This window comes from Pseudopodoces humilis, chromosome 6 (assembly GCF_049639895.1).
Source record: "Pseudopodoces humilis isolate 2021_Gansu_Grassland_sample_001 chromosome 6, ASM4963989v1, whole genome shotgun sequence".
In the NCBI taxonomy this organism is placed as follows: domain Eukaryota; kingdom Metazoa; phylum Chordata; class Aves; order Passeriformes; family Paridae; genus Pseudopodoces; species Pseudopodoces humilis.
The window spans coordinates 15,670,545-15,697,412 of record NC_142205.1 but is presented as its reverse complement, the minus strand read 5'-3'; the positions used below and the strand labels follow the sequence as shown (position 1 = coordinate 15,697,412).

The 26,868-nt window shown below is 38.9% G+C and overlaps 3 protein-coding genes across 6 annotated transcripts in view; 1 reads left to right on the top strand and 2 right to left on the bottom strand.

Annotated features, from left to right (window-relative positions):
* Positions 1-8,304, top strand: part of FAM184B (family with sequence similarity 184 member B) — a 39,411-nt gene extending 31,107 nt beyond the window's left edge. Inside the window, exons 8-12 of one of the 4 annotated variants that reach the window (XM_088056399.1) lie at positions 1,949-2,095; positions 3,549-3,666; positions 3,851-3,955; positions 4,630-4,832; positions 6,245-8,304. In XM_088056399.1, coding sequence (XP_087912525.1) covers positions 1,949-2,095; positions 3,549-3,666; positions 3,851-3,955; positions 4,630-4,832; positions 6,245-6,335 — 664 coding nt within the window. In that variant the 3' untranslated portion in view covers positions 6,336-8,304. Of the gene's footprint in view, positions 1-1,948; positions 2,096-3,548; positions 3,667-3,850; positions 3,956-4,626; positions 4,833-6,244 lie in introns of all 4 variants that reach the window. The other 3 variants (XM_014259559.2, XM_088056400.1, XM_014259561.2) reach the window with 3 other exon arrangements.
* A 143-nt stretch (positions 8,305-8,447) lies between these two features.
* Positions 8,448-10,499, bottom strand: MED28 (mediator complex subunit 28). Its single transcript, XM_005517815.3, has 4 exons — positions 10,350-10,499; positions 10,196-10,262; positions 9,215-9,327; positions 8,448-8,770 (listed from the first exon to the last, which is right to left on the bottom strand). Exons 1-4 carry the CDS (start codon positions 10,497-10,499, stop codon positions 8,573-8,575), a joined length of 528 nt encoding a protein of 175 aa, XP_005517872.2. The 3' UTR covers positions 8,448-8,572.
* Positions 10,500-11,621: 1,122 nt separating this feature from the next.
* LAP3 (leucine aminopeptidase 3) lies at positions 11,622-26,502 on the bottom strand. The gene is made up of 13 exons (XM_005517816.2): positions 26,334-26,502; positions 25,773-25,888; positions 25,382-25,436; positions 23,544-23,649; positions 22,258-22,417; positions 19,386-19,547; positions 18,270-18,428; positions 17,402-17,526; positions 15,931-16,019; positions 14,717-14,819; positions 13,042-13,121; positions 12,269-12,381; positions 11,622-12,160 (listed from the first exon to the last, which is right to left on the bottom strand). Exons 1-13 carry the CDS (start codon positions 26,454-26,456, stop codon positions 11,962-11,964), a joined length of 1,590 nt encoding a protein of 529 aa, XP_005517873.2. The 5' UTR covers positions 26,457-26,502; the 3' UTR covers positions 11,622-11,961.
* Between the last annotated feature and the right edge of the window lie 366 nt (positions 26,503-26,868).

Here is a 26,868-nt window from a genome sequence, read left to right as displayed (position 1 = left end):
TCAGAGTGGCCAGAGTAGTTCCATTCCTGTCAACCTGACAGTAGATATTTAAAGAATGAGTAACTTTTTTGTTTTTGTTTTTGTTTTTTTCTGTTACTCTTTGGAGAGTACTTCAAAGAGAATTTCATTTCAAGCTTTTGAAGCAAGATCAACAGTGAGAATTGCAAACCAGAGAGTTTCATTAATGCCCTCAAGCTACCTTGAAGGAATTTAGAGCCTCTCTTCATGAAGAGAAGAATTATTCACGTGTCAGCAATGAGGTCTAAAAAGCCTCAAATGCTGGGCTGGAGGATTTTCTTTATAGGGAATAAATGGTGTAGCTCTACTACAGTAAGCATTTGGGAAGGAAGCATTAATGGAAATTATGTAAGGAGAAATCCTGCAAATAACCAGAGGTAGAACCAAAGCGCTGGGGGGGACTGAGGCACCTGATACAGGCTGCTCTGAAATTAACCCGTGGAAGACCTGGAACTCTAACTTGCAGCACTCATTCTGCTTTTGCAGGACTAATAATTTGTGTAGGGGAATCATTAAATTGGTGCATATAAGTAACTGCTATTTTTACTTGTAACAACAGTGCCCCTGTCTTATGCCAGTTTCTTTCTGATTTGAAAGCTGGTAGTGGCTTTTTATTTGCATGTGACAAATTTTTATAACAAATTACTTAAAATTACTAATCCTACTCTTGCCAAGTAAGTGAAACCAGTAATCTGCTTGAAGTGATAACTCCTCTTTCCTTTCTCTTGAATTGTGTGAATTCCACCTCTAGTACAGAGAGCTTTTACAAGGTTTAGGATGAGAGCAGACAAAGATGTTTTTATGGGAAGAGAGAACAACTCCCAAAATGGCTATTCTGAAGGAGAATATTTTACTCCTGAAGATTGATTTCAGGGATTCTTCTTCCTTTTTTATCCTTATTTTTCTGCTGCTTATTTTATGCTAAGTTCCAAATCAGTCACTTCTATGGCTATGCTCTAATTTCAAGGGGAGAAACCCTTCATGGACCTTTTGGTCTTTCCTGAAGCCTGTCAGAAACTGGCTTGGGAATACATGAAAAAACCAAATAGGGGAAAACAAAAGGTAAACAATGTCTTTTGTGAAAATTACAATTGTTAATATGCTGAGATGAGCATGTCTATTTTGATCAGCAAATCCTAGAACATGGGCTCTCTATTGAGTTAATAAAAAAGTTTCTCAAAGGTTTGACTAAGCAATAGCAAACAAAAATCAAACTATGATTTTTCAATAAATGTCTATAGCTTTTGGGATATTAGAATGCAACATTGTGGTTAGGCTTGAGAAAATGTAAGGCATTTTTTAGTTTTCAGTTTATGGTGCTAATATATATTTTCTAATATATCTCTTAATATTATTTCTTAATTTATCTCTTCTAATATTTCTATCTTGCAAAAATATGGTCTGAAAAAGATAAATGTTTTAGTTAAAAGCATTGTTATATTTCTTAATTTTTTTCTTTTTTTTTTGAGTTTTAGGACGATGATAGGCAGTATTAAATATTTCTGATGTGATGATGTGATCAAACATACCATGAGAGCCTCATGTTAAAATCATAGATATTTTAACATAATTTTCCTTATTACAATTAAGTTCTATGATACTTCACTGTCATGCTTTATCATTAAGATTCATGTACAAGCTAACCCTAGACAGAATATCAATAGCACCATTTTAGGGAACAGACTTTCCATTTCCTGAAGGGTGAAGGTCAAGTACTTTTCAAAATAATTTTTCTCTTCCTCAATGTTAAAATGTGTTTTCTCAGATTGCAACAAAATGTCAAAGTCAAATCAGCAGGCAGAAGCCAGATCTTTCCCCAGTTAACTACCTTTGCAGTCAATATAACACCTCAAAACTGCATGCTTTGATCAATGATAATAAACTAGTATTGAAAAATGAGAATTCAGACATGTTTTGATACCAATGAAAGGCTACTGGTAGAAGACCTCAGTATCAAGCATAAAAAAGAACTGGACATACTGAAGCGAGATCACCGGAAGGAAATTGAAAACATAGTATCTGATTTCAGCAGCACTCAGGTACATCTCCAAGCAAAGATTTTCTCCTTAGAAGCTGTGTAAGTAATTTAACAATAAACTCTGGCTCATGCTGGCAACGAGTTCTGTTTGTATTTATTATCTTTAGTATGTACAGGGGTTTTTTTATTAATCGTAAGTAAAATATTATAAGGATCAAAAAAGAAGTGTATAGGTATTGTCTTTGCAAACCAAAAATACTCAAATGCATTGTAATAAATTCTGGATATTGTTTAATCTAAAGCACTATACATGAAGTTTTACAATGCACTATACATGAAGTTTTACAATGCTAAATTAATACTTGCATGTAGGCTCTAGAAATTCTATGACATGTAAAATCATCTTTGTCACAGATGATACCAGAGGCCTTGATCCATGATCTTGTACTTAATTTTGTTCGGCAGAGCAGCATTGTTAAGTAAAAGCTTCTTAACCTCATTCACATTTCCTTAAAAATTTCCAAGGAAAGTTGTGCTCATTTAAATAAGCACAGTTTGCAGTCCCCTGTGGAGTTGAGAAGTTCGGTGCTGCTTCAGATTGTACAGGAGAGACCCCTCAGAAATAATCCCTTGTGTATATCACTCCCTCTTTTCTCTTATCCCAACTGTGCAGCATAAGTCCAGAAGAGAGACTTGGCATGTAAGCAGGCCTCTACCCTTTAAACCTTTCAGATGTAAAGGTTTATCTTTTTATTTTAACTCTGAGATAACTCTAGGATGGTAAGAGTGGGGGTGGTCCTTTCAAAAATGTTTACCCACACATTTAAAAAAAAAAAAAAAAGCCACAAAATGGTGTTTTGTATTCTGTAATACATTTCTCAGTATTTGTCCTGGTTATGGCAGGTGAACTTCATAGCATTCAGTTTCTCAAGCAGCAAAATTCATGAACCTGGCTGATAAAATAATGACTTGTGTTCTCATGAGTCAATAAAATGTATGTTTCCACACCATATCTAAGAATATGTAATTAGCATTTGAATCTTTTCCCCTGATTAAGGAATTTAAAAAGCTGAAGTTGGACTACAGGTTTTGACTTAGCAGGGTTACTAAAGCAGCATGTATATCCAAGCCTGTCTTCATGAAAGTTACAGGAATTGAGTGATTCTGAGGATTACAAAGTTACTGGGTCAGAAAAGAGAACAAATAGATGAATATAGATATGTATAGATACTGTGACATTGATTTTTTTCTTTAGGAAATTAGACTAGCAACATAATGTGCAAGCTTGTTACTATTTTACAGCAGAGGCTAGATTTTGCACTGGACAGGTGCTGTGGATTAACCCTGGCAATTTATTTTGGAACTCCAGAAGATTCTATACTTGTATATAAACCATGTATAGATGCTGATTTTTAAAAAATCCAGTTTTATTGGAAAAGCCTGGCTATGTCCCTGTATTTTAGGCTTGAAACATAGGGCAGGGTACATCTGAGGTGTCTCTTGAACCGAATCTGAGGAAATATTTTTCTGGTCTTCATTTTCTTCTGTACAGACTTAAAGAATTAGAAGAAAAGTCAAGAAAGTGGGAGTCCAGGCCTGAAGATACACACCTTATAAACTGTCTGCAAGACAAATTAAGTGAGAGAGAAGAGATTATCAAGCAGCTGGTGGTAAGACTGCTTTTTATATGGACATACGTATTTAGGAATCTACTGCAAGGCTCTAGTCAGTGTTTCACACACTTCTTCAGACAGATTATTTCTTTCTACTCAGGAATTCTTTGACAAATGTATCTTTCCATACTGGCTTCCAACAAATACATGTTTCCATACACATAACTTTGTTTCCCTTCAGGAAGGAGGAAAATGTCAGCATTCACTTTCAGCCAGCTCTGAATCTTACAGGAATCGGTCATTTTCTTTCAACCCTAATACAGTATGCCTGACTCCCTCCATGAAGGTAAGATGAGCAATGCAATTAAAATCACAAATTGTGATAGCTTTTATTACTATTTGAATCATACAGGCCAATCAGGACAATAAAAGTGCTGTCATTTTTTTATGATAATGTTAGTCAGTAGAATTTTTTACAGCGCCAATCTACAGTCAGCTGTTGAGCATAGGAGAAATTCAGTAGAAGTACACATGCAATATAGATAACAGGTGTTTAAGCCAATATAAAACACTAGAACTCTGACATCAGTCTTCCACTGGGATAAGCATGGCCATTGCTTGCAGATTTGGGAGTTGCTAATTGGGATATTGCATGCATAGAGGAAAATCATTAATCTGTTTGAGTTTCTTGGTATCTGCCCTTTGTCATTCCAGCCCCTCTGCATGATACTTTCTACAAATAGCCATAGAAAGAAGAGAGGTCAAGTTGGTGGAAAGCACCTTGGTCTGTCTAAGATATCAGGGTCAAATACACAAGTTGTTTTAGTCAGATGACAAAATCTATGGAATACTCACAGCGTACCCTGAGAATTTAATTTAAATGCCTATAGAAAAAGATAGAAATCATCCTATTTGGGTGTTCCTCAGAAGATATTTGGAAATGAGATATTGTTGAGGTTTTATATTATAAATTGTAAATAATGTGTATGTAATGAAGTTTTCTGTTACAATAAAAAGCAGAAGAAGAAAACGGTTGAGGTACCCAGTCGTGTTGTCAGTGTTCCAAATTTAGCTTCCTACGCAAAGAGCTTTTTGAGCTGTGATTTAAGATCAAAAAGAAGTGCTCCACAAATAACAAAATCTACAAGCTTAGACCGGAGTCCTGGCTGCCTCAGGGTGGGCTCTCCATCAACACAGTCCTCAGACAGCAGTGCTGCCACAAGGTATTTGTACATTTTGTATGATGATAAATGAATTCATATTTAGAATCTTGTAGGCAATTCAAACATATTAGACATACACAACGATGTAAGGTTCCTACTGTGCAATGAACTCTGTGTTTGGTTTTCTGCAGACAGATGCAGAACTTTACTGCAAAACTAGGCTGTAATCCCTGCCCAGCAGACCTTATGCTTGCAACCCTGCCTGGTAGGAAAAAAAAACAACCCCAAAACCAAACCAACCAACCAAAACCCACACACACACACACAAGCTGGTATTTAATTGTATTTAATTGTGAATATGGCATCTTTCAGTGGTTCTGTTAAGGATGTGTCTTCTGTCTTATTTTTATTGCCTCACCTTGCACTTGGTAGGTGTAGATGGAATGTTTTTTATTTTAGAAGGTATTTGAATCTAGGCTGATCATTTGGCAAAAGCTAGAGACTTGAAAACTGATTAGCAGATACTTTGTTTCTTTCTCTTTGAGGAGCTTCAATTCTTCAAATTTATGAGTTATGTGAATGATGTTCAGGTTTTATAACATGGACTCCCTCTTCAAAATATAGTTAAAACTGTATGTAGCTAATATACAGTTAAAAAATCCCCAAACCTAAGCACTGTATTTCAGGACAAAATCCAGCCTTCTCACCAATCTTCTGATGGAGATTTAGTTATCCTGTAAATTATGTGCAAGAGAGTTCCTTCCTTGGGGGCCGATGGTGCTGACTGCTGACTAAAACAACCTGGGACACAGGCTTAGATCCTGTTTGGCAATTCCCACTTCTTAAAGATACAAACATGCTGTGTCATGCCAGATGACTGACAAGGCAAATGGAATTTCTGTTTTAAAAGGAAACAAACGTATAGAGAGACTGAGGGTCGCTTGGGTGCTGCTTGCTTAATTCATTTAAATCAGTCAATCATAAGTTAAGTCCTATTTGCTATCATATGTTAAAAAAATCCTGAATTATGGAAAATCAGGGACTATGTAATAGGATTGATTATGAATGGCAGGTCTTGTTCAGATAAATCTTGCAGTTTCAAATAGAACTTTTATCAAACATTTTTAATGCATAAATTGTATTTTATATTTTTAAGAGTGGATTGCAGCTGCCATTCTCTGATTTTCAAGCATCCTTTTGTTTAATTTTTTTATGGTGTCAAGTTAAGAACTATGTCAAATGTTTCTCCATAGCTGTTAAACTCTGCTTCATGCTTTTCTTCATGTGGCAACCAGTGCTGCTAATCCAGTTACCTGGCTGGCACAGATCCCACTAAAACTAGCTGGCACCTTTTGGCCTCATCTATTCACGTGAGCACAGAACCATTCATGGGATGTTTTTCTAGGAAAAGTATTACATACTGATAAGATTGTAAGTAGGTCAGTGATGCTAATGCTTATTTGTTTGCACAGGACACATGGCAATGAACCACCACAAACCAAAGATGACCAAAAACAAGACCCTCAGCATCAAGAATGGTTTACTAAGTATTTTTCATTTTAAGAAAAACTATTTCCATGCTTCTCAGAATTACTATAGAAGTCATTCATGTTTTCTTTTTAGGAATGATAATCCAATAGATGATTTAAGGCAAGAAAAAAAATTATGTAATTTCTAAGTAAAGTCAGAAAATACTTGCACTCTCTTATACCTAGTAACTATGGAGTTACACGCATGAATTTCAGGAAAATGCATTTTTTTTTAACAACTTCTGTAAAAAAAAAAAAGAAGAAAAAGTTTGGATACAGTTATGCAAAAAGACTTTATAATCATGAGACTGTACCACTCTACAATTTCATTAAATATGGGATTTGGATTTTGATACCTTCTGTCAATTTGACACCAGCTGAAAAAAGATCTTCCTTCTGTACATTTATACACTTGCTTCATCAGCTGTTTAAAGTAAATTCTTCATATAATGTAATTTAAAAAGTTTTTAATGCTTTTTGTTAAATTAATTTTAAACTGTACAGCATGTGGTACACCTTCAAAAATAGCATGTTTATAGCAGGCTGGTTTAGAAATAATTTCTGGTTTGCTTCATAAACTGTTTTGTATAGTCAGCATTGCTATGTAATATTCCCATTGAATTTCAATACATGTATCAGCCTGATAAATTAGGATGATGTGTAAGTATGAACATTAAAGCTTGTAAATTATCCAATTTCTATGTTTTTTGAAAGAGTTCTATGTTACACTGAAGTAAGTCAGACTTGTACACCGAGCTCCACAGCGATGGCAACTACATCCTTGTACCTTTTAACTCCATAATAGTTTTATGCCCACATAAAAGCAAAGTGGAGGGATGACTACATTTATCAGATCATGCTAATTCATTGCTGGCAGGAAAGAACCCATGAAGAAGTTGACGCTTGGGCAATTAACCCAGTGTGAAAGGCAGGGAAGAGTGCAACCAGCAGCCTGCTGTTTAAGACAGGAGAGTTCCTCTTCAATTGCTTTGAATCCCCATTTGGTTTCAACCATCAGGGCCCAGCTACCTAAAAAAATTTTACATCTGCAATGAGGTGTACCTCCAGCCTAACCTCTTCCAGCAAGAGCTACACCAACAGATGCAAACACTCCATATAAAACAGTCACTGCATCTCACTGGTGGTGCAAAGGTGGAAGGAAGGGCAGAACACTTCTCCATGCCAATACTTTTCATCCCAGTTATCTAGTATTTTTTCCAAGAGGAACTGTTTGGTTGGAAAAGTGACTGGTAGTAGATTTGGTAAGAAGGCTCTTTTCATACTTGTAATCAAGAAAGAGATTAACTAGTGCACAGTAACACTGATGGGTGCCTTGGCATCTCTGAGGATGGAAATGTACAACACTGTTTTCATTACTTTTCATCCATGCTGCCCCAAGTACACTAGAAATTTCAATACACAATTAGCAATTCGTATTTCCAGGGTTACAATTAATTATTCAACTTTGCCCCCCAAAAGTTATTGTAGAAAAGTGGTTATATGGATGAATTAAATTTGTTGCTTAGTAATACACAGACAGGACTCTTGCTATTTCTACCTCTGAAATCTTTTTTGGCTACACTTAACTTAATAAATAGAGCACTGTAATTAACGGTAATTCTGTATACTAGACAGTGGTGGTGATCCTACCTCCACAATGAGTGGTCTATATTTTGGGGATGGGTATTTCGGAATACCTCTTCAGTAGCCTGAGAGTCAGAACATAAGTAACATGAGGCCTCCATTACATATCCCACCCTTTTTTGTCTATTTTTCCATTACAATTCATCCTATAAGAATCAAATTTGTATATCCCAAGACACCTTCCATGAGGTGAGCCAGTCTGGTGGAGATTGACAATTCACTTCAGAAAAAAGTGGTCTGACCTACACAGAGACAATTCTAAGGGTGCTTCTGCAGTGGTACTCAGGGATAATTACTGGATCACAAAACATTTAAATATTCCAGGAAAATCAAGCACTAATCTCTGCATATATTTTGATCATACCAAAAAGACAAGAGGGGAAAGAAAGGGCGACCCTGTCTAGAAGGAACAGAGATGCATTCTGGGAGACACACTTCTACCAGAAAGCACCCTGAACAGCAACTCAGAATATTTTCCATTAAAACATAAAACCAATCCATATTACTGTAATAAAAGAAGATAATTTATTTAGCTTAATTGTTCTAACTATATTTGCAGTACAAATTACATTATACAAAAAGCATACAAAGAACACTATTGCTTTTAAAATATTGAGCTGTGTAAAATTATGTTTGCTTCATTGGAGCAGGAATATTTGCAGATGCTTGTTCTAGGTAAGCTAATGGACCTTGAGGCATTTCTGCAGGCTTTTTGTGCTGTACACTGATGTCTTCCAGGACCTGTTGCCAGTGTCGCAGTTTACTCAAATGCTTCTGAATTAATGCTTCTTTTCTCTGCAATTCATTTCTTAATTCTGAAACATCCTGTTGATGAAAGAATTGTCTATTAGTAAATAAATAGTATTCAAAAGAATAACCACCTCACATAAAGAGCACGTAACTTTTTTAGACCTTGAGCTTTCAAGCTGATCTTACAGTAGAAAAATGGAATAAAGGAAAAATGGCCAATGATACAGAAGCACTGTGAATGCACTAATGCTACTCACCTATGTCACATATTTCAGATACCACCTTCCCAGCAAAATCTGCCTAACTAGTTTGTCTCTTCCAGTGAATTATCAGCTGTGTTCCAATACTCCACACAGCAGCAGGTATCCAGCTTCTCCAGGTTCATGCTGAGAGTTATGGTAACAGTCAAGTTCTACCAACTTACAGTACAGCATCATGTTGAGAAACACAAAATTATGAACATGGTAATTAAGGTACATAGCTTATCTGATCTAACACTGGACAGGTAAATTAACATACCTCTTTAATTACTTGTTCTGGTTTCTGGACTGATAGCTGCAGTCTTTTTTGTAGAAAAAAGCATTCAGTTTGTCTTGCAACATCCAGAAACTTTTGGATGCACTGATCAACACCTAAACATATAATAACAATTTTGAAAGAAGAAGCTTCCAAAAAAATAAGATTTCAGGCTGGTAATGGTAATAGTCTATTAAAAACACTTTTCACAGTACTTTCTATAATGAAAATCTTCAGAATAGCTAAAGTAACATATTTATAAACCAGGAAGTCCCTGTAAAAGACACTGCTTTGCAAACTTTCAAGTTATTTTAGAAGTGCAGGACAACATTTCCTCCCAGGTTTTATTTCTGACAAGGAGTAATAAAATAATTCATGGAACTTGGCTGCATGCCTAAGCAACAAGCTCAGTGTAGGGTTCTAAAATAGGCACTTATTGAGGACAATATTCTGCCCTCATATACTACACACTACTGTTTTGGTAATAAAAGCTGATCCATGACAGCACATGAATATGACCAAATATCCAGAAAGGAGTTTTGAAAAGCATTTATGCCGATTTTGAAACGGCATTTGAGAGAAGTTTCAGGAAATTTTCAGGGACACCTGCATTTCTAAGGAGTAGTCAAGGGCCACTTTTCAAACTCCCGTTCATTTCAATATTTATTCCACCTGCACGGAGGTGCGTCACCCAAGCCCTAAAGCATCGCTCCTGAACTTAAAGCATCGCTCCTGAACTTCCTGGCCTGGCCTTTCCCATTTCCTGCTACTGCTTCATACAGCTTTCGATCGCATCAGCTCTCCGCTGCTTGAAACACATCGCGCTGCACGCCAGTATAACCCCAGCCAACGCCAGGAGCCAACCGGCACACCCCGACCTTCCCACCAGACCCCGGGCATTCCCCGGTGGGTTTCCTTCCTGCCACTACTCTTAGCAGCGTTCCACCGGGAAGGAGCGCCGCCCTGCTCCTGCCCCGGGCTCACCGGTGCGGATCTCCTCCTGGTCCGTGCCGTTCACGTAGTCCTGGCTCACCAGCGAGGCGAAGCAGGCCTGCGGGAGAGGGAAGCACCGCGCTGAGCGGCTGCGGGGGCCCGGCGCAGGCAGGGCAGCGCCCGCCCGCGGCTGCCCCCCCCTCACCTCGAAGGACGCTTCCAGCTCGTCCACCAGCGTGTTGTTGGGGTTGCGCGGCCCCGCGGGCGGCGGGATGAGGCCGGGCGCGCCGGGCGCCCCGGGCGGCGGCGGCCCCGGGCCCGCGGACCGGACCATCCCGCCCAGCGCGCCCGCCATGGCGGGAGCCACAGCTGCGCATGCGGCGGGGGCGGGGCGGGCCCGGCGCGGCCCCGCCCGCTGAGGGCCGGACCCACGGGCAACCACCTTGTGTGGGCTCCTTCACGGCCATTGCTCTTCGTCCTGTCACCGCCGAAAAGAGTCCGGCACCAACATCGTGGCACCTGTCTAAGAGACATTTTAATGTATTAATGAGATCCCTTCTTAGACTTCTCCAGACTAAACAGGCCCAGCCCCTGAAGTATCTCCGCATAAGAGATGTTCCAAGCCCTCCATCCTCCTCATAGCCCGCTGCTGGACCCTCGCCAGTAGCTCCATGTCTTGCATTGACGAGCCCAGAACTGGACAGAGCACTGCAGAAGTGGCCTCGCTAGGGTAGAGGAGGTGGGGAGGATCACCTCCCTCAAACTGCTGGCCACACTTCCCACCCCACCCCAGGATACCATTGGCCCTGATGGAACAAGGAAAGCAGAGACAGCAAAGCTGTCCCTCTTTCCCAGAGGGACCCTCCTCCTCCAGCCTTTGCCCTGCCTCTCACAGGTGCCAGCCTGGGTAAGCACTGTTTCAGCATCACTTGTTCCACAACAGCATTTTAAAAAAAAACCTCAAAACCCCACCCTAAACCAAAACAAATCCCCACCCTATGGGTTTGGATCTCCCAAACTGTCAAGAAAACATCACCTCATTTTTTAAGTGTCAGATCTGTTTGATGTTTGAATTGATTCTGGGAATAATGTCCCTGTTTGGAGTGTGGCCACCTCACATCAGGAAAAAGGGGAACTATCAGGACGACAAAAATCATGTGAGATGAGGGCAAGTTCCCCTAAGAACCACACAAACACTAACTTGCACTCACCAGCTTTCTGTAAAGAAGTTACAGTATACAATCTTCTTGACATGTTTATAACTTACTACAAAATTCTGTGCTGAACCCATGCTAATGCTAATCACACAGCATTTCTGCCTCAGTACATACCAAAAGCAGTGTATTTTGTCTAAGGAAAAAATGCCAGAATGGTATTTTTATGAACAACTTTTCATAGTTACCATTAACACCACCTACAGTTCACCTGAAACTGAGGTACATCTATCATCAATTGCTTATTCTCTCTCAATCAAAACTCACATTCAAATAGGGAATTTATTGTTTACAATAATTATGCCTACTTTACATATAAAATAGGCATTTCAATAATTTCCATTATCATGTTTTGGTATCAAATATTTCAATAGTTAGAATGATTTTGATCTTTAGCTGCATAGTATGGTATGGGATGACAAATCTCAAAGTTGAGATATTCTTATCCAAGTAATAATTTATAAAATGCATTTTTAGTTAATTGCCATAGTGAAAATATGCTTGGGACATTCATTAAAATATGCTTGGGGCATTCATTTATAAATGATACCTTTTAAGATTTTTTTTCTTAAGGCAGAGTGGATGATTTTAGAACAAGTATTTTTATTTGGCATTGTGACTGTCTTGACTTAATCGAGCTGCAAACTCTACGAGTGTTCTTGTGGGCCGCCCTGCCATGCCCTTCCGAAGATATGGCACCTCATCTTTATTTGACATCACCCCAGCTATATCCAAATGGGCCCAGTGAGAGGCAGTCACAAATTCCTTCAGGAATGCAGCAGCTGTGCATGCTCCTCCAGCTCTGTGGGAAATACAAAGATGTATTGTTTCCAAAGCAATTCCAACAGCACACATATTAAACAAATAGGTTTAAAGAAAGGGGCACATGGGAGGTATTGTTTCATCTTACCTGCTGTACTTTCCAATGTTACTCACATCTGCAAGAGGACAGTCTGTGACTTGTTTTGTGTAATGCTTAAAAAGAGGCATCCTCCAAACTCTGTCCCCCGTCAAAATGCTGGCCTGAAAAAGAAACAATGATATTATGGGCAATTTGTTTTTTTTTTTTTTTAAGTGCACTTATAAGCCGTGTTTTCATGCACGGTTCTTTTTGTTTAGGTTTTATCAGTCTAAAAATCTTCAGCCAAGATATTAGATTTTTGCAAATACACTGTTTGCAAAACAAAACAGACAATCCTGTTTTTAGATGCATTAGTGTTAGCCAAAAGGCAACATCAAAAGACCACATTTTTTATCTGTTTTTCCTTTTCCCTGACAACAGAAATCCTTCCCTTCAGAGGCTTCCCTGATCCATCACACTTCAGCCACTCACAAGGCCTCTCTGAATTTCCGTCTCCCTGTTGTTATGCAAGACCAATTATCTTTTTAACAAGAACTAATTACTGCCAGTAGTCAAGAGTTTATGCATATGCAGTGAGTTATCGGAACATGCAGATTCTTGAGATGTTTGGCGTATGATATTATATCTCACTGAAGAGCTACTAATTAATAGTCAACATTATTTTCAAGTCGTTATAGCACTGACATAATTTCTCCAAAATTTCAAAACATAATAACATCTTTCAGATTTGCATAAAGACTTTCAGTAATGTACTAACTTTTCAATAAGATTTATCACAGAATTATTACTATTATGATTTAACAATAATGCAGGTGGCCTACCTCATAGAGGTGAGTCCAAAGCCAAGATGAATTTGTGAACACTCCAGCTGCAGCAGATCCCAGTGCAACATCCATGGCACCTAAAGAAACACACCTTCAAGTTTACATGACAAAGGCAAAGGTGGACCTGAGCTATTCCCTGCATCCTGACTCCTCACAGAACTTTCCATCTTTAATTCCCATTATCAGTAACAGGAATTTATCAGACTGCAAAACCTGAAGACTTCAGTACACTGACATTTTTGAAAGTTTAAACATTTTTAAAACATTTTTATATTCTAAAAAAACTGTAGAAATCATAAAAATTATATTCTGTTTCACATGAAAATAAATTTTATGATTTCAGATTGATGATTTTTATAAATAGTTTTAAGATAATTGTATTAAACAATAACAGTATCCTCTAAAAAAACCTAGATATTATTACTTTCATGTAGAAAATACAAGTGAATGGGATTTTTCCAGTTTGTAGACCTCTATAATTTTTGAGCTGATACTTTCTCTTTTGTGAATTTCACTTACATAGACTTTTGCATAGCATGTGTAAATTTACTTTATTAATAATTTAATTTATTAAAATAATCCTTATCAAAATATTAAATTATGGGACTCGATATTTATCCACCTGATGCTCCAGAAGTGCTTCACTAATACCAATACTCAATCCTTAGTGAGATGAAAAAAAATAGTTTAGAAAAATATGTCTACGAAATTTCTATGGGAGCCCTCCCTCTTCCTGCTTGGTGCCCAAGGATTCCAGACAGGAATACTTTTATACAAGCCAACCATCTTAAAACCAATTTCTCTTCTGTCTATTGAAATTTTCCACAGCATTTGAACTGGTAAAATGATGGAACATAATTTAAAGCACTACCAGAGAATCTATGTAAGTATAATTATTTTGCTTAGCAAATTCATTAAGCAACACAGTGGAGTCCTGTCTGAATTACTCTTCTGTATTTGCTTTTATTTCAGCTAGAGTCACATCACCCATGACAGCTTGTTAGTGACCACATGAGCTCCATCCACAATTGCTGGTTTTAAATTTAGATTTACTACTTCATTATTATACAACTGTAGAGATGAAACAATTAAAACACATTTCATAATGCCTAGAAGTATGCAAACTGCACAAAAAATAGGAGGTACTGCAGTCAAATAAATTCCTGGGGAATGATGAGAGCTCTCCTGTCATCATGGAGGCCTGAGCTTGCTCAAGAGTGGGAGAACTGGCACTGGCTAGGTGCTCAGGCACTCAGCAAGCCACCCAGGAACCTGCCTGGGCTCCAGCATGGTCTGTGCCAGATGGACTGGGCAGGATTCTTCCATGAACATGTCACTACCTCTGCAACACACAGGCTTGGGAGCTGAGAGGGTTCAGCTCAGAGACGGAAGAAGCACAGGGAAACACTGCAGAAACATTGAAGTCTGCATAGGTTTTCCCGCTCTTGGTTCCAGCTGGGCTGAGCCAACCCAACTTCATCTCCACTGCATGTCCCCTCCCCAGTCCAGAGACACACAAGCTGTGCTCACTGTTGTCCTGAAACATGTAAAATCATCTCAGTTGCCTTTGAATTAAGGTTGGGTTTATATACAAAGCACAACTAATCCACAGCCAAACTAAAGAGTAACACAAAACTGACTTCAAAATGAGCAGGGAAGGGATACTGCTTACCTGTTAATGTTGCAGCATTCACAATAGCCCTTGCATTAAAATTGTGGGCATAACAGAGAGCATCAGCTAACAGCAGTCTTCCTTCTGCATCTGTGTTATCTACCTTCAAAGGCAAAATCAATAAAAAACAGATAAAGTACTGTAAATGTCTCTTTCACCGATGTACTTCTCACATATCTTAAATAGCTATTTGATAGAGGCCCTAGAAACCTCAGGTAATAAAAATTTACTCAAACTACACTGAAAGAAAGAAAAAAAATAGTACAGGTATACAGTTATGTTTATAAAGTAAAAGTGTATCTGTATCTGAGGTAAGTCATCTTTCATTGCTACAACCTCCTCTGTATGCTGGGTCTCTGTAGTGTCGGTTCCTCAGAAGAGCCTGGAGAGGTGTCTCAGGGGAGCACACAGGCTGCATCATGTGCTTGGAGCTACCAGCACTTTCTTGCAGATTTCTCCTTGGTGGGGGAATACATGCCCAGTCTTTATTCCCTCAAAGCAGAGGGTGACTGAACTCAGTTTTCAGAGATGAATGTCAAAGAAATGGAAGGCTCAGCAAGACAGAAGTGGCAGAAACACAGAAATTCAGACAAAAAGAAAGCCATCTACTTCTGCATTAAATCAGTGATCTACAGTACAGTGACTTTCAGCACAATTTAATCTAATAGATGAGTATGGAATAATTTGTAATAAATATGAAAGGTACCTTGGGTACTGATTTGGCAAGCTCCTTTGAACCAATAGCCTCTATGACTCAGAGTTCTGATTGTACTGAGCATTTTGGCAGAGTAAAGACCTTGGTTACATCAGCAGGAGACTGATGTCTTACTCTCATGTCTTACTCCAGATAGCAAGGAATTGTCCTTAAGGGTCTGCTGGAAGCAATTAACATTATTTCTTTGGACTTAGAGCCTGTATTTATGGGCATTGCAACAACCTCTTGTGCCAAACAAGCTTTTCTAGCATGCTCAATGAATTACCTTACTTTTCAGCTTTTCCTAGCAATTTATAAAACATGTCCTATCTCTCCAATCTACATTTGAAAAAATCCTACAATAGCAATTTCTAGTTAGTAACATGCTTCTTACAATTTTAAAAACAGTACATTTGCACTGTTTATCTTTAAGGGTTTTTTCGAAATGTACTCTGCAGTCAACTTAGTTGATTAAACCAGTTCACTAAAAGCACTCAAAATCCAAGTTTCACATGCATACCTGTATTGTTTTTCCATTCTTGGCTCTAACTACATCCCCAGGCTTGTTTGCCTTACCACTGGGCATATTTTCACAGAGGGGTGCCAAACCTCAGAGACAAAAAGGAAAGTGAATTACTAGTTTTCTTCTCAGAAAAGCTGTAGAAAAAACCCACTTAGATAAACTCCAAAAACCTCCTTAAGAAAACAGTGCAAGTGTAATTTTGAATTTTAGCTCAAAATCTGAATTTTCCCAGTTAATGAAAGACATACAGTCCAGTTTTCAATCAGAGAAACTCCTCTGCATGATGCACCACCAGACTCTCTCACCTACACTACTTTACCACTAGAGTTTTCTTCTACATTTTTCCCAGACAAGTGATATAGAAGAGCAATAAATACTATTTTATGTCTCCCATATATAATTATTCACAAGTAAAGGAACTTCTTTCTTTCTGAAATTGAAAACTTCTCAAATAAACACTCTGGAGCCATTCAAGCTCTGCTCATTCTATAATGTCTAGAGTGGTCCAAGGATTTGCCACATAACTCCAGCCATACCAAGAACAACTAGAAATGAGCAAAATACAGGCTCAGAGTCAGAACTGCAACTATGACTGGGATCATGGAATGAAAGGCACTCCACCACTCCTAGGGAAAACCTGCACCTGGCACAAGGTCCACAAGTGGAGCACCACTTTTCAGCGGCATAATGTACAGACAGGCTCCACTGCCTGCGCTCCCCACCGCACACTTCAGTGAGGAACCTCATGCCGTGAGGATGTGTGTGGCCATCACTGCCCTCTCCTGGCTGAAGCACAGAAGTGACTGAAGTACCAGTTAACTTACACGTCGAGCTTCTCAAACTAAAATATATCCTAGACCATATTCCATGTCATTGCCAGCTGGTCTTGCCACAGTGTCTGAATCAGCTTATTTAATTTTACCTCTACATAAAAAATTAACTTTTTTTTTCAGAAAAAAAAATCACTGCACATACAGTATCAGCAGACTGGTTTGGTTTGTTTTAGTTTTCTGCTGAGATATTCACATAAGGAAACCACAGCTGATCCCTCTTCCTGTTCAGTTCTGGCATGGACTCATGGACACATGGAGATAGCTCGGCACTCCTGACTCCTTTTCCTTCTAACTGCTTATACAGAGATGCACATTCCTTCTTGCAATGAAGGATCGGGACTTTTCAAAGACACATTGAAAGTATCTCTATTGACAAACAATTCTCACTTAAGATCTAAAAATCATACCATAAAAATCTTGATTTGGTGTTCCAATATTATATTCAAGTAAAGAATAGTAATTTTTTGATATGCAAGTAAAAATGGAAGAGAGATTGAGCAAGGCAAATGAGAGAAGTAGGTGTGCAAGAGTCCATAATGTTTGTACATGGCTTTCACCATTGCTACTAGAAAAATACTCTTTCACAAAACCTTGTAGAACTAAGATTTTTGAATTCTCCACACAAAAACACTTACCAATTATGTTCAAAGGTAGCTTTAGAGCTGCTGCTGTCACAATGGCTGAACAGACAGTTGCTGCCCCTCCCATATCTGCTCTCATCGCATCCATACCCGATGACGGCTTCAGTGAAATGCCACCGCTGGAACAAACAGCTCAAGTTTGATGTCACATACACTGATGATGTTCTGTCCATGTGCAGTGTTAACACCAAAAATCAGTAAATGCTAGACCTGGTGCCCCAAATACTTCTGCAACCCTAGTAAGTGTACTGTAAGCAAGGTATCTGGGTTTTCATTTCAGATAAAATATTACTTTCTTATAATTAGGAGACCGTAAAAATCCAGGTAAACTGCAGTGGAGTAACTCACTGGTCTTCATAACAGCAGTGCACAAAACAAACAAAATAGTACATGATGTGCATGAATATTTATGTACATGAATAGTACATGACTGATAAATACTTCAGTACGATGTGCCATGGAAAGTAGCTATAAGGAACTGCTACAAAGAATGAGCTATTTTCTATTATTTTCCTTAAGCACCATCTAAATGTCCAGTGACATGCTGCAATTCTAAACATGCAAATTCTTCATCTGCAGGTTTGTTCAGGACAAGAAAAAAAAAATAGCACCTTCTTTATTTTATTTCCCTGATTTTCCTTCTTCCCCTTACAAGATGATGGCATATTAAGTCCTACTTTGGACAACTGATGTTGTCTTATTGCCAGAAAAGGCAGCACAATCTATTATATAAAGCAAGTTCAGTGGAATGGCATTGGAAGATGTGCTGAGCAATGAAAAAGCATCTCCCTATTGAATACGAATAGCAGGAAAGCACTTTCTCCCTCTAGTAATTAAAATATTGGCATACAAGCATACATACCTGTCAAATGTAACTCCTTTTCCTACAAATACCAACGGGGAGTCATCTGTATTAGCACTCCCCAAATAGTGAATCTCCAGAAAGATGGGAGGTTCAGCTGAGCCCTTAGCTACACTCAGGAATGCTCCCATCTCTTGTGTTGTTATCCAAGACTCTGGTCTGGAATAGAAACATGTGTTACTTTAGTTAGTTTTTTTTTTTCAACTGGACACTTTGACCAAGGTGATTTTTTTGAGATCGTGATTCTTGAAGGTTTGTACACAAACGGTTTCATATTAGTTAGTTATTTTGGAAGCAGTAGTTTAAATCAAATCACTACTACCTTTTTTGGTGAAGCAGAAAAATACTTCCTCAAAGTTGATCTTTGATATTTGTTTTGTCTTGTTTAAAAACAGCAACAGAACAAGGGCTTGTCTACAGTTTCTGCATCAGAAACACTGATCTTCCACTTGCCTGTGAGGCTGTAGATGCTAAAGATATGTGAAGTAACAGTATTGAAGCAGGTTACATTTAGTTTTCTGCTAGCAAGATTTCCCCCAATCTTTTGCTTGTCAGTAAAACATGCACAACTAGTAAATCTGTTACCACTATACAGCAGAAAGTAGAAATTCAGGGGCAATTTCTGTGAAAATTCACTTGCAAGGGCTTTTATGGACTCCATCTCACATTTTTAAAAACTATTGAAAAAATTCCAACAGCAACAAGTAGAAGATGTTTTATTATCACATCCACACAAAAAAAGCAAAAGGTAGGTAAAAAACTCACTTGGGAAGAAAAAAAAAGGTACTTTATTAGCCCTCTATTCACTGAGGCTTCTTTTCACATGTGTTAATTAAGCAGTAATTGACTGCATGACTAATTGACAGTTAATGATTTTACTGCATCACAGTATCTTGCTTCCTCTGCAAACTAGCAGCTGATTTAATCCTTGACAACAGCCTGCAGTCTGGGCACCTCTCATATCTTTTCCCCAAACACTTCCCCTGCTTTTTGTCATTTGAATTAGCAAAGGGAAAATGAGATTTGAATAACTTCAGATTTGAATAACCTGGAAGCTATCTTATCTTACTGTTATGGTCCTCTACCCTACAGAGGAAACATTTCCATGGAATTTACCTTATGTGAACCTTTACATTGCTGAAACTTCTGAGCTTCTGTTCAATGTGTTCAGCAAATTTGATTGGAGTTACATAATTAGCTGGAGCCTCCATAAGGTACCGAGCCAGGTTCTGTCCCTCAGCATAGATAACACCTTTTTGCCAGGCTTCACTTTCAGCACTAAACAACAACACACAACAATCAGGATTATAGACATTTGCAAAAGTAAGATGTCAGCATTCACATATTTTCTTTCTTAAAATGCAGTATCATTAATTTGGAGCAATTAAGAATATCACAGTTATCTTACTACAAGGACTCTAGTCTAGTAACTCATCTCTGCTTCTAGTCAGTGCCAAATACTTCAGAGAAAGCTAGAAGAATCCAAGAGTAGACAGATGTGAAATTATCTATCCAATTCATTAGGTTTTATCCGAATCCTTACTAATCAAAGATTGGCTTAAATCCTTAAACAAAAGGTTTAATATCCCTTCCAAAGTTTCGAATCACATTACTTTTAACAGCTTTCAAAGTTTTTATTTACCATATAAAGTCTCCAATTCTGTTTTCCCCTTTACTGATATATGATTATGTGGCAAGAGTGGAATTTGGATCTCATTTCCCAGTGCACTCAAGGAACTTCACTAACAAATGACAGAACAAATATTCACTGAGCTGCCTGTCTCTCTGAGCTGGGAAGTCTCTCTGATGACTTTGCCAGACCAACAGTATAAAACCTTTCATTTTACTGAGACAGCTTACTTATTTATTACAGTTATCACAAAGCAAGGCACTGAACTGGATTTTGCCTCTAAAAAGAGCAGGACAATAATAGGAACACAGGAATATAAACTATTAAAATAGGAATGCAGGAGGAACACAGAAGTATTGCCTGGATATGGAAGGATGTAATTAGGAAGGCAAATGTCAGCTGACACTGAAACTGGCAAGAAATGGGAAAGGTACCTAGAGGACTTCAATAGGTACACCGGCAGCAAAAGGTAGGGCAGGAATAACACTGTTCACTTGGTAAATGGTGCAGGCAATCCACTCAACACTGACGAGACTGAAGTTCTCAATGCTGGCTTTGCATCAGCCTTAATAAAGATCTGCTTCCAGATTCCCCAGTCCTTTGTGCTCAGCAACAGAGTTTGAGGAAGAAGGGCACTCCTCATGACAGGAAGAGAGATTTAAGACTTAGCTTAAGGATGATGGACATACACAAGTCCTTGGTAGCAGGCAGCACATATCTGAGGGTTCTGAAGGAACTGGCTGGCATCACTGCAAGCCTAGGCTCTTTCAGTTTGAAAGGTGTAACTGAATGTGGCTCCCAATGACTGAAAAGGACAAATATGTATCTTTAAAAATACCAGGGAGGATACAAGGAACTGTAAGTCAGTTATCCCAGACTAATTCCTTAGAAGTTTGCAGAGAAAGTAATTTTGAGAGCCATTTCTAGGTATATGAAGGACAAGATGGTCACTGGGAACCACCAATTTAGATCTGGCGCAAATTCCTGCCCAGCTTAACTGAATTGTGTGATGAGGTTTGTCACAGAGGACCACATTAATTGGATGCAATTAATCTTAAAGGTTTTTTCCAGCCTAAATGATTCTGTGATTTTTCTTGACTTTAGCTATGTTTTCACATAGAATCCTTGCAAATTGAGAAAACATGAACTGAAGCAGGAATGTGTTTGAACACAGACACATCTCAGAGCTGCACAGTAAGACAGTAAGATTCAACAAGAAAAAATGCAGGATGCAAAGAAAAAAATTCACTATAAGTGTAGGTAAGCACTAGAATAGATGGTCTAGTGAGGTTGTGGAATTTTCAACTCAGGAATGTCCTGGGGTGACTTTATGATACTGGTATCATAAACTGATAAACTGATAAACTGGTATCATAACTGATATTAAAATATGGACTAAACATAAGGCCTGATCAATCTGACCAAGCTTTAATGTTGTATGTAATGTCCAGGTTATCCCGAATCCAAGTTGGAGCTGGACTGAATGACCTCCAGAAGTCTTTCCCAACCTCAATTACTATATAAAAAAAATTACTTCCATAACTGGTCATAGGACCATCTATGTTTTCAGGAAATGATTATTTAATACAAATTTAATGAGGTTCTAAACTATCTGCTGTGCTACAAAATAAGAAGAGTGTTTATTTTACATGTAACTTATCAAGACATGCTTAATCAAGAGGCTTCCACTTTATTTCACTGACTTCTTTTTAAGGAAGAACTTGTTCCTGTTTAAAGTACATACATTAAATACCTCTCCCCTGCATGACAGAATATCCTATACAGAACATCCAAAGTCCACTCCGATAATTATTCTGAAACCAAAAGCTGGTTCTACTTTCTGCTCTCAGTAAGTGATGTCTATTTAGAGACCAGAAGAACCCAGGCTTCTCTTCTTACATTGTACTGTGTGAATGAAAATATAACAAATGAACTATATCCATAGTGCATTGGTCTGATGTCAGCATTTCCTGATTATCCAAAGGATTTATCCATTTATGGAGTTTGAAGCACCTCTTCTCCACAATTCTGGCACACAATACCAACAGAAGTCCTAGTATATCACAACTTCTTTTCAGGCAGCTTTTACTTTTATCGTGATCTTTCTCTTCTATGAAGCAACATTTATTTACCCTTAACCTCTGAATATGGCATCAAAACACATGGAACAAACACTATAAATATATTTGAGATGTAAAATACTTCAGGAAATTCAAATGAGTAGGAGTTAAGAAGATTACTGTTGCTAGCCCTATTCTTTCAGTTTTGTTTTTCTCATGCACAAGCATGTCATGCATACAGTTTCATAAATAACCAAACAACAGATGAATAAATAGGCAAGTTTTCCTTTGCCATCACCTTCCATGAAGCTGAGGAGTAACTACAGGCTTCTTTTTTTGCTTCAGCTCATTATATTCATGCAATCCAAGGACAGCACCTTCTGCAGCTGCTTGTGCATCTCCGCAGGGGTCTACTTCCACACAAGGGATCTCCAGGTCCTGGATCTGCCTGCAGCCAACTGAAAAATACAGCACAGAACTGAAGGCCACCTATTGCATGGAACAGCAAAACAGGGGTCCAAGGTGATCAATGGGACATTGCAAGGAAGAAATAATTTTAATTCAAGATACCTGAGTTTATAAGTAAGTCAGTCAAAGAGATCATGCAGTAGAAGAATTAAAAATGCTAATGAACATTTACTGGCAAATTTTTACTAAAAGTATCAGTTGATGAATTGTAATTATTAAAATGTTTCACAAGAATAAAAAAGGAAAGATCACAGTTGTTCTGACTCCTTAAAGCTCATTCTGTAGCAAAGCAAGGCTCTGTTATTCTGGAGTGCTATGAATTATGACTATCTACTGGTATCAGAAATTTGTCATAATTTTGATTTTTGCCAAGAATATGACTGTTCTTTTCTTCCAGGTGAGTTTATATACCCCTTTATAAACAATGTATTCCATAAATTCTGTTTTGTTCCAAGTAATTTAACAATGTTTTATGTCAGCTAGAAAGTAAACGTTAATTAATAATGTTAATGGCAGCTACAGGCTAGCATTTGGACATACAGCTGTCATCCAATCACAGACTATGAAGTCTTCAGTGAGAACTCTTAATTCTTATTTTACACTCTTAGATGAAGCAGTTATCCTTGATTAAGATAAGCCCTCTTCTGTCTTCAGCAGATAATATACACTGAATCATAGTACTGATGTTGTGAAATATATTAGTTTATAACACATATCTCAATTATGAAATTATGAGTTCAATTTCAAAAAAAAGTGGCAGACGTAAATATATGTGCATACAGAATGACCATAAAGTGTATTGGTGATGTTCACCAGCTCCAAAATACTAATTAGACAAGTGCCTTTTCAATATCACATTGTTTATGAAAGTTATTTGATATAAATAACTGCAGTTACCTGTCCTCAGATTTGATTTATATTCTTGATAAGTACTTGCTCTCTAAGGAAAAATTTACATGAGTATCAGTGACAAGTAAATGCATTTACCAAACCATGCAGTAAGTTGTGCATTTTAAAACAAAGGCATACCTAGACTTGGTCTTCAAAAGTGGAACATGCTGCAGAACTGCAATTGCTTTACAGATAAAATGCTTAAAAAATTAAAAAATAGTTAACCTGCAACAGCTGTACGAATATTTTCTTTGCCTTCATTCCAGTTTTCTTGTTCATTTATTCCAGCATTCTTCTTACCCAAGCCAACTACCACCACACTTGGAAAGTCCTAGATGAAGCCAGCACACAAATGGATTCACTTTCCTCATTGTTACAGACACTGCAGAGTTGTTAAAAAGACTTTACTTTCTAAATCAATCCAAGCATAGCATTAAAATACATATATTCAATATAGATATCAGACACTTTTCATTAAGAGTGCCCGCATGGTGCTGCTGTCCTGTGCTCCCAATCATTTGCCATAGGCATGCAGTCAGTTATCTGTTGTCCAGTTAATAAAATCATGTGCATTGCACATAGCAGACAGGGCTTTATGCTCAACACATGGTAAATCTGATACTCCCAAGGGCAAGCCTAAGAGTCCTTGGAAAGCAGATCCAGCTTTCAAGCTGTAAGAAAGGACAGAACTTATCTGGAGAATTGTAACCTTTTTTTGGCACAGTACTATGTTCAAGAAAATAATTTCAAAAGCTCAGTGTGTTAGCATCTCAGGAGCACTGCTGGCAGGATTTGCCAAGTAGCAAACCAAAGTTGCACAGGGGTACCTCTCCAGAACTCAGGAAAACAATGTAGCACAGCAGACTACATGCTTGCCTCTTAAGCTGCATACAATTAGAAAGAAAAAAAGAAGTAATGATCATTAATGGAGCCTTTTAAGAGTGAAGTCAAATTTGAATAAAACTCAAAGCTATATATGAACATATATAATGTTCCTATAGCTCTTAAGAAAAAATTAAGTTAATCTTAGGCTTTCCTTTCCATGTGTGTCAGCCTCTAACAATCAGCTTTCAAACTGCTACACTGTAGTAAAGTCTTTTAGTCCACAAAATGCTGAAACTTGTGTTAGCTTTCCAGAAAATCAGTGATACCAGTTAACATTTTCCTATCTTCTTTTGCAGAGATTTGCTATTCACTTCAGAGACCATCCTGTATGCAGAACTGAGATAATGGGACCTTCATTGCACTCAACTTCCATGAAATTTCTGAGAGCCTTTTTACCAACTCCAGTGTCACCTGCATGGGGTGTCCACACAGGGATTTATACGTGGTAGGCAATTATCACTACAAATGGATTTATTTCAGATTATATAAATAGCCTTAATGTAAGATTCAGTTACTTAGACAGGAACACCTAGTGTCACAACACATGCCTGCCTAGGCCTTAGCTAGGACTCCAAAAATGCATAAATCATTCCATATTGGTCAGCTTCACACACGTGCATTAGGTCTATCCTGGCTTCTCAAATGGCACAAAAAGCCTGACATTGAGAAGATGAATCTTCATTCCATACCCTTGTGATCTATCATGTCTGTGCATACAAAAGTCCTGCTTGAAGAACAGTCCCATATCTTGTTTTCAGAGGATTCAAGCCTTAAAACCTCTGACAAAAGCATGTGAAGGAACTGTCTTTTGTTAGAACTGTCAGGTCTGGAAGGTCTTTGCACCTATCAGTAACTCCTCACACACTCACTCCTCCTGGGCACAGGAGGCACAGAAGTCAGATCCAAAACTGCCATGCTTTAGCTCATTCAGGAAGCAGTACAGCACCTTTGGAGCAGACTTGTTCACATCCTTTCCATTTGCAGCACGGTGGAGGGAGTACAGGACTGTACAAAAGTCTGTGCAAACATGGGCAGGGCAGAGCAGGAGTTGAAACGGTCAAGGAGAGGGAAGAAGAGCAGGCCATTTATACAAGCACAGCAGTGAACTCAGCATAAAATTAGACAAGGACAAACTTCACACATCAATCTACTAGCATACGAAAACACAAAGCTCATACCTGATGCAAACCATGAAATATGCGTGTTTTGCCTTTCTTCAAAGATGGCCCACATCTAGGACACAAAAAGATTCTTTCAATACAGAAGACCTTACCTGTGATAAATCTTACAGTACTACATTTACTCCATGACCACACAGTGGTCCACATGCATGACCACACATGCAACATTTGGCTTTGTGCTGATTCAGAGCAGAGGACAAGTCTCATGAAATTTTTGCATGTTTGCTCAATGATTGGTTTTATCATGGGAGTTCCCTTCCAAACTGCCGAAGCAAATACCAGCCTGACAGTGATATGGACACAGACAGTAATAACGAAAAAAAAAAAGATCATTCCTCCTGATATTTGTAGTACTTTAGTCCATTTCAGAAGCTTATCACACACTTACAAGGACAGAAGCGCTCTCAGCTTTCCAGACACAAGCTTATCAAAAGCATCTCCTGCACTAGTGAACTGGGCAGCACCATCATCCTTTTCATTAGAGTAGACTCCCAGAACAAGACCCTAGCAAAGGACACAAATTAATGTAAATAACACGAGATTTACAGACCCATATCAGAGAGGCATCGAGCACACTGTTCAAACTATTGCTACATCTCTACATATTTATCTCAGTTTTTGAATTTGATGCACAGAGTAACACTTCAGTAAGCAAGGACTACAACTAATTTAAAGTGTGAAAAATAAATCAGATACAACATAACTGAGCTTACAGCAATTCTGCCGATCATATAAAGGCAAAAACTCTTTCAACCAGTAATTTTAAGTACAAAAGAGCTACTCCCCGCCAGCGCAGACCTCCAGTCCTGTACACCCAAAAGGAGCAGAGAGAGCCGCAGCACTCCTGACCCAGCTCCGGGGGGCACACGGGGCGCTCAGCCGAGAGCCGCGGGCCCGAGCGGAGGAAGGGACACGCAGCTCCCGCGCCGGCTCCCCCGCCGCCCCTCACCTTGCCGGCCGCGCCGCGGCTGTAGTCCCGCGGCGAGGGGCCCTGCGCCGAGCAGCTGCAGGCCCGGGGCACGTCCCGGGCGAGGCGGCGCGCAGCCAGGCTCCGCACGCAGGGCAGCAGCATGGCACCGAGCACGGCGGGCAGCAGGGGAAGGAGCAGCGCGGCCGGGCCCGGCGCGCTCCGTGCCTCATCAGCCGGCGCCGCGAGGGGCGGTGCCCGGGATGGAGGGCGGGCATCCCTGGGGACGGGAGCTGGGGTTTCCCGATGGCGTACCCGAATTTGTGCGAGGGGCGCCTCGGCTTCACGGTGGATTTTTTGCCCTCTCCTGGCATGCTCCATATGGGTGGTCGTGCTTCTCTCGGGGGCTTGTCACAAACTTAGGCAGCCCTAGTCTGCATACTGCATACTTAATTTGCGTATTGAAGATTAAAAAGGAAATTATTTCAGAAAAATAAAACTTTATTGCAAACGCACGTTATTTTCTACGAGAAAGCAGTAACAATTTCAGGCTGAAATTAAAAAAAAATCAAAACGT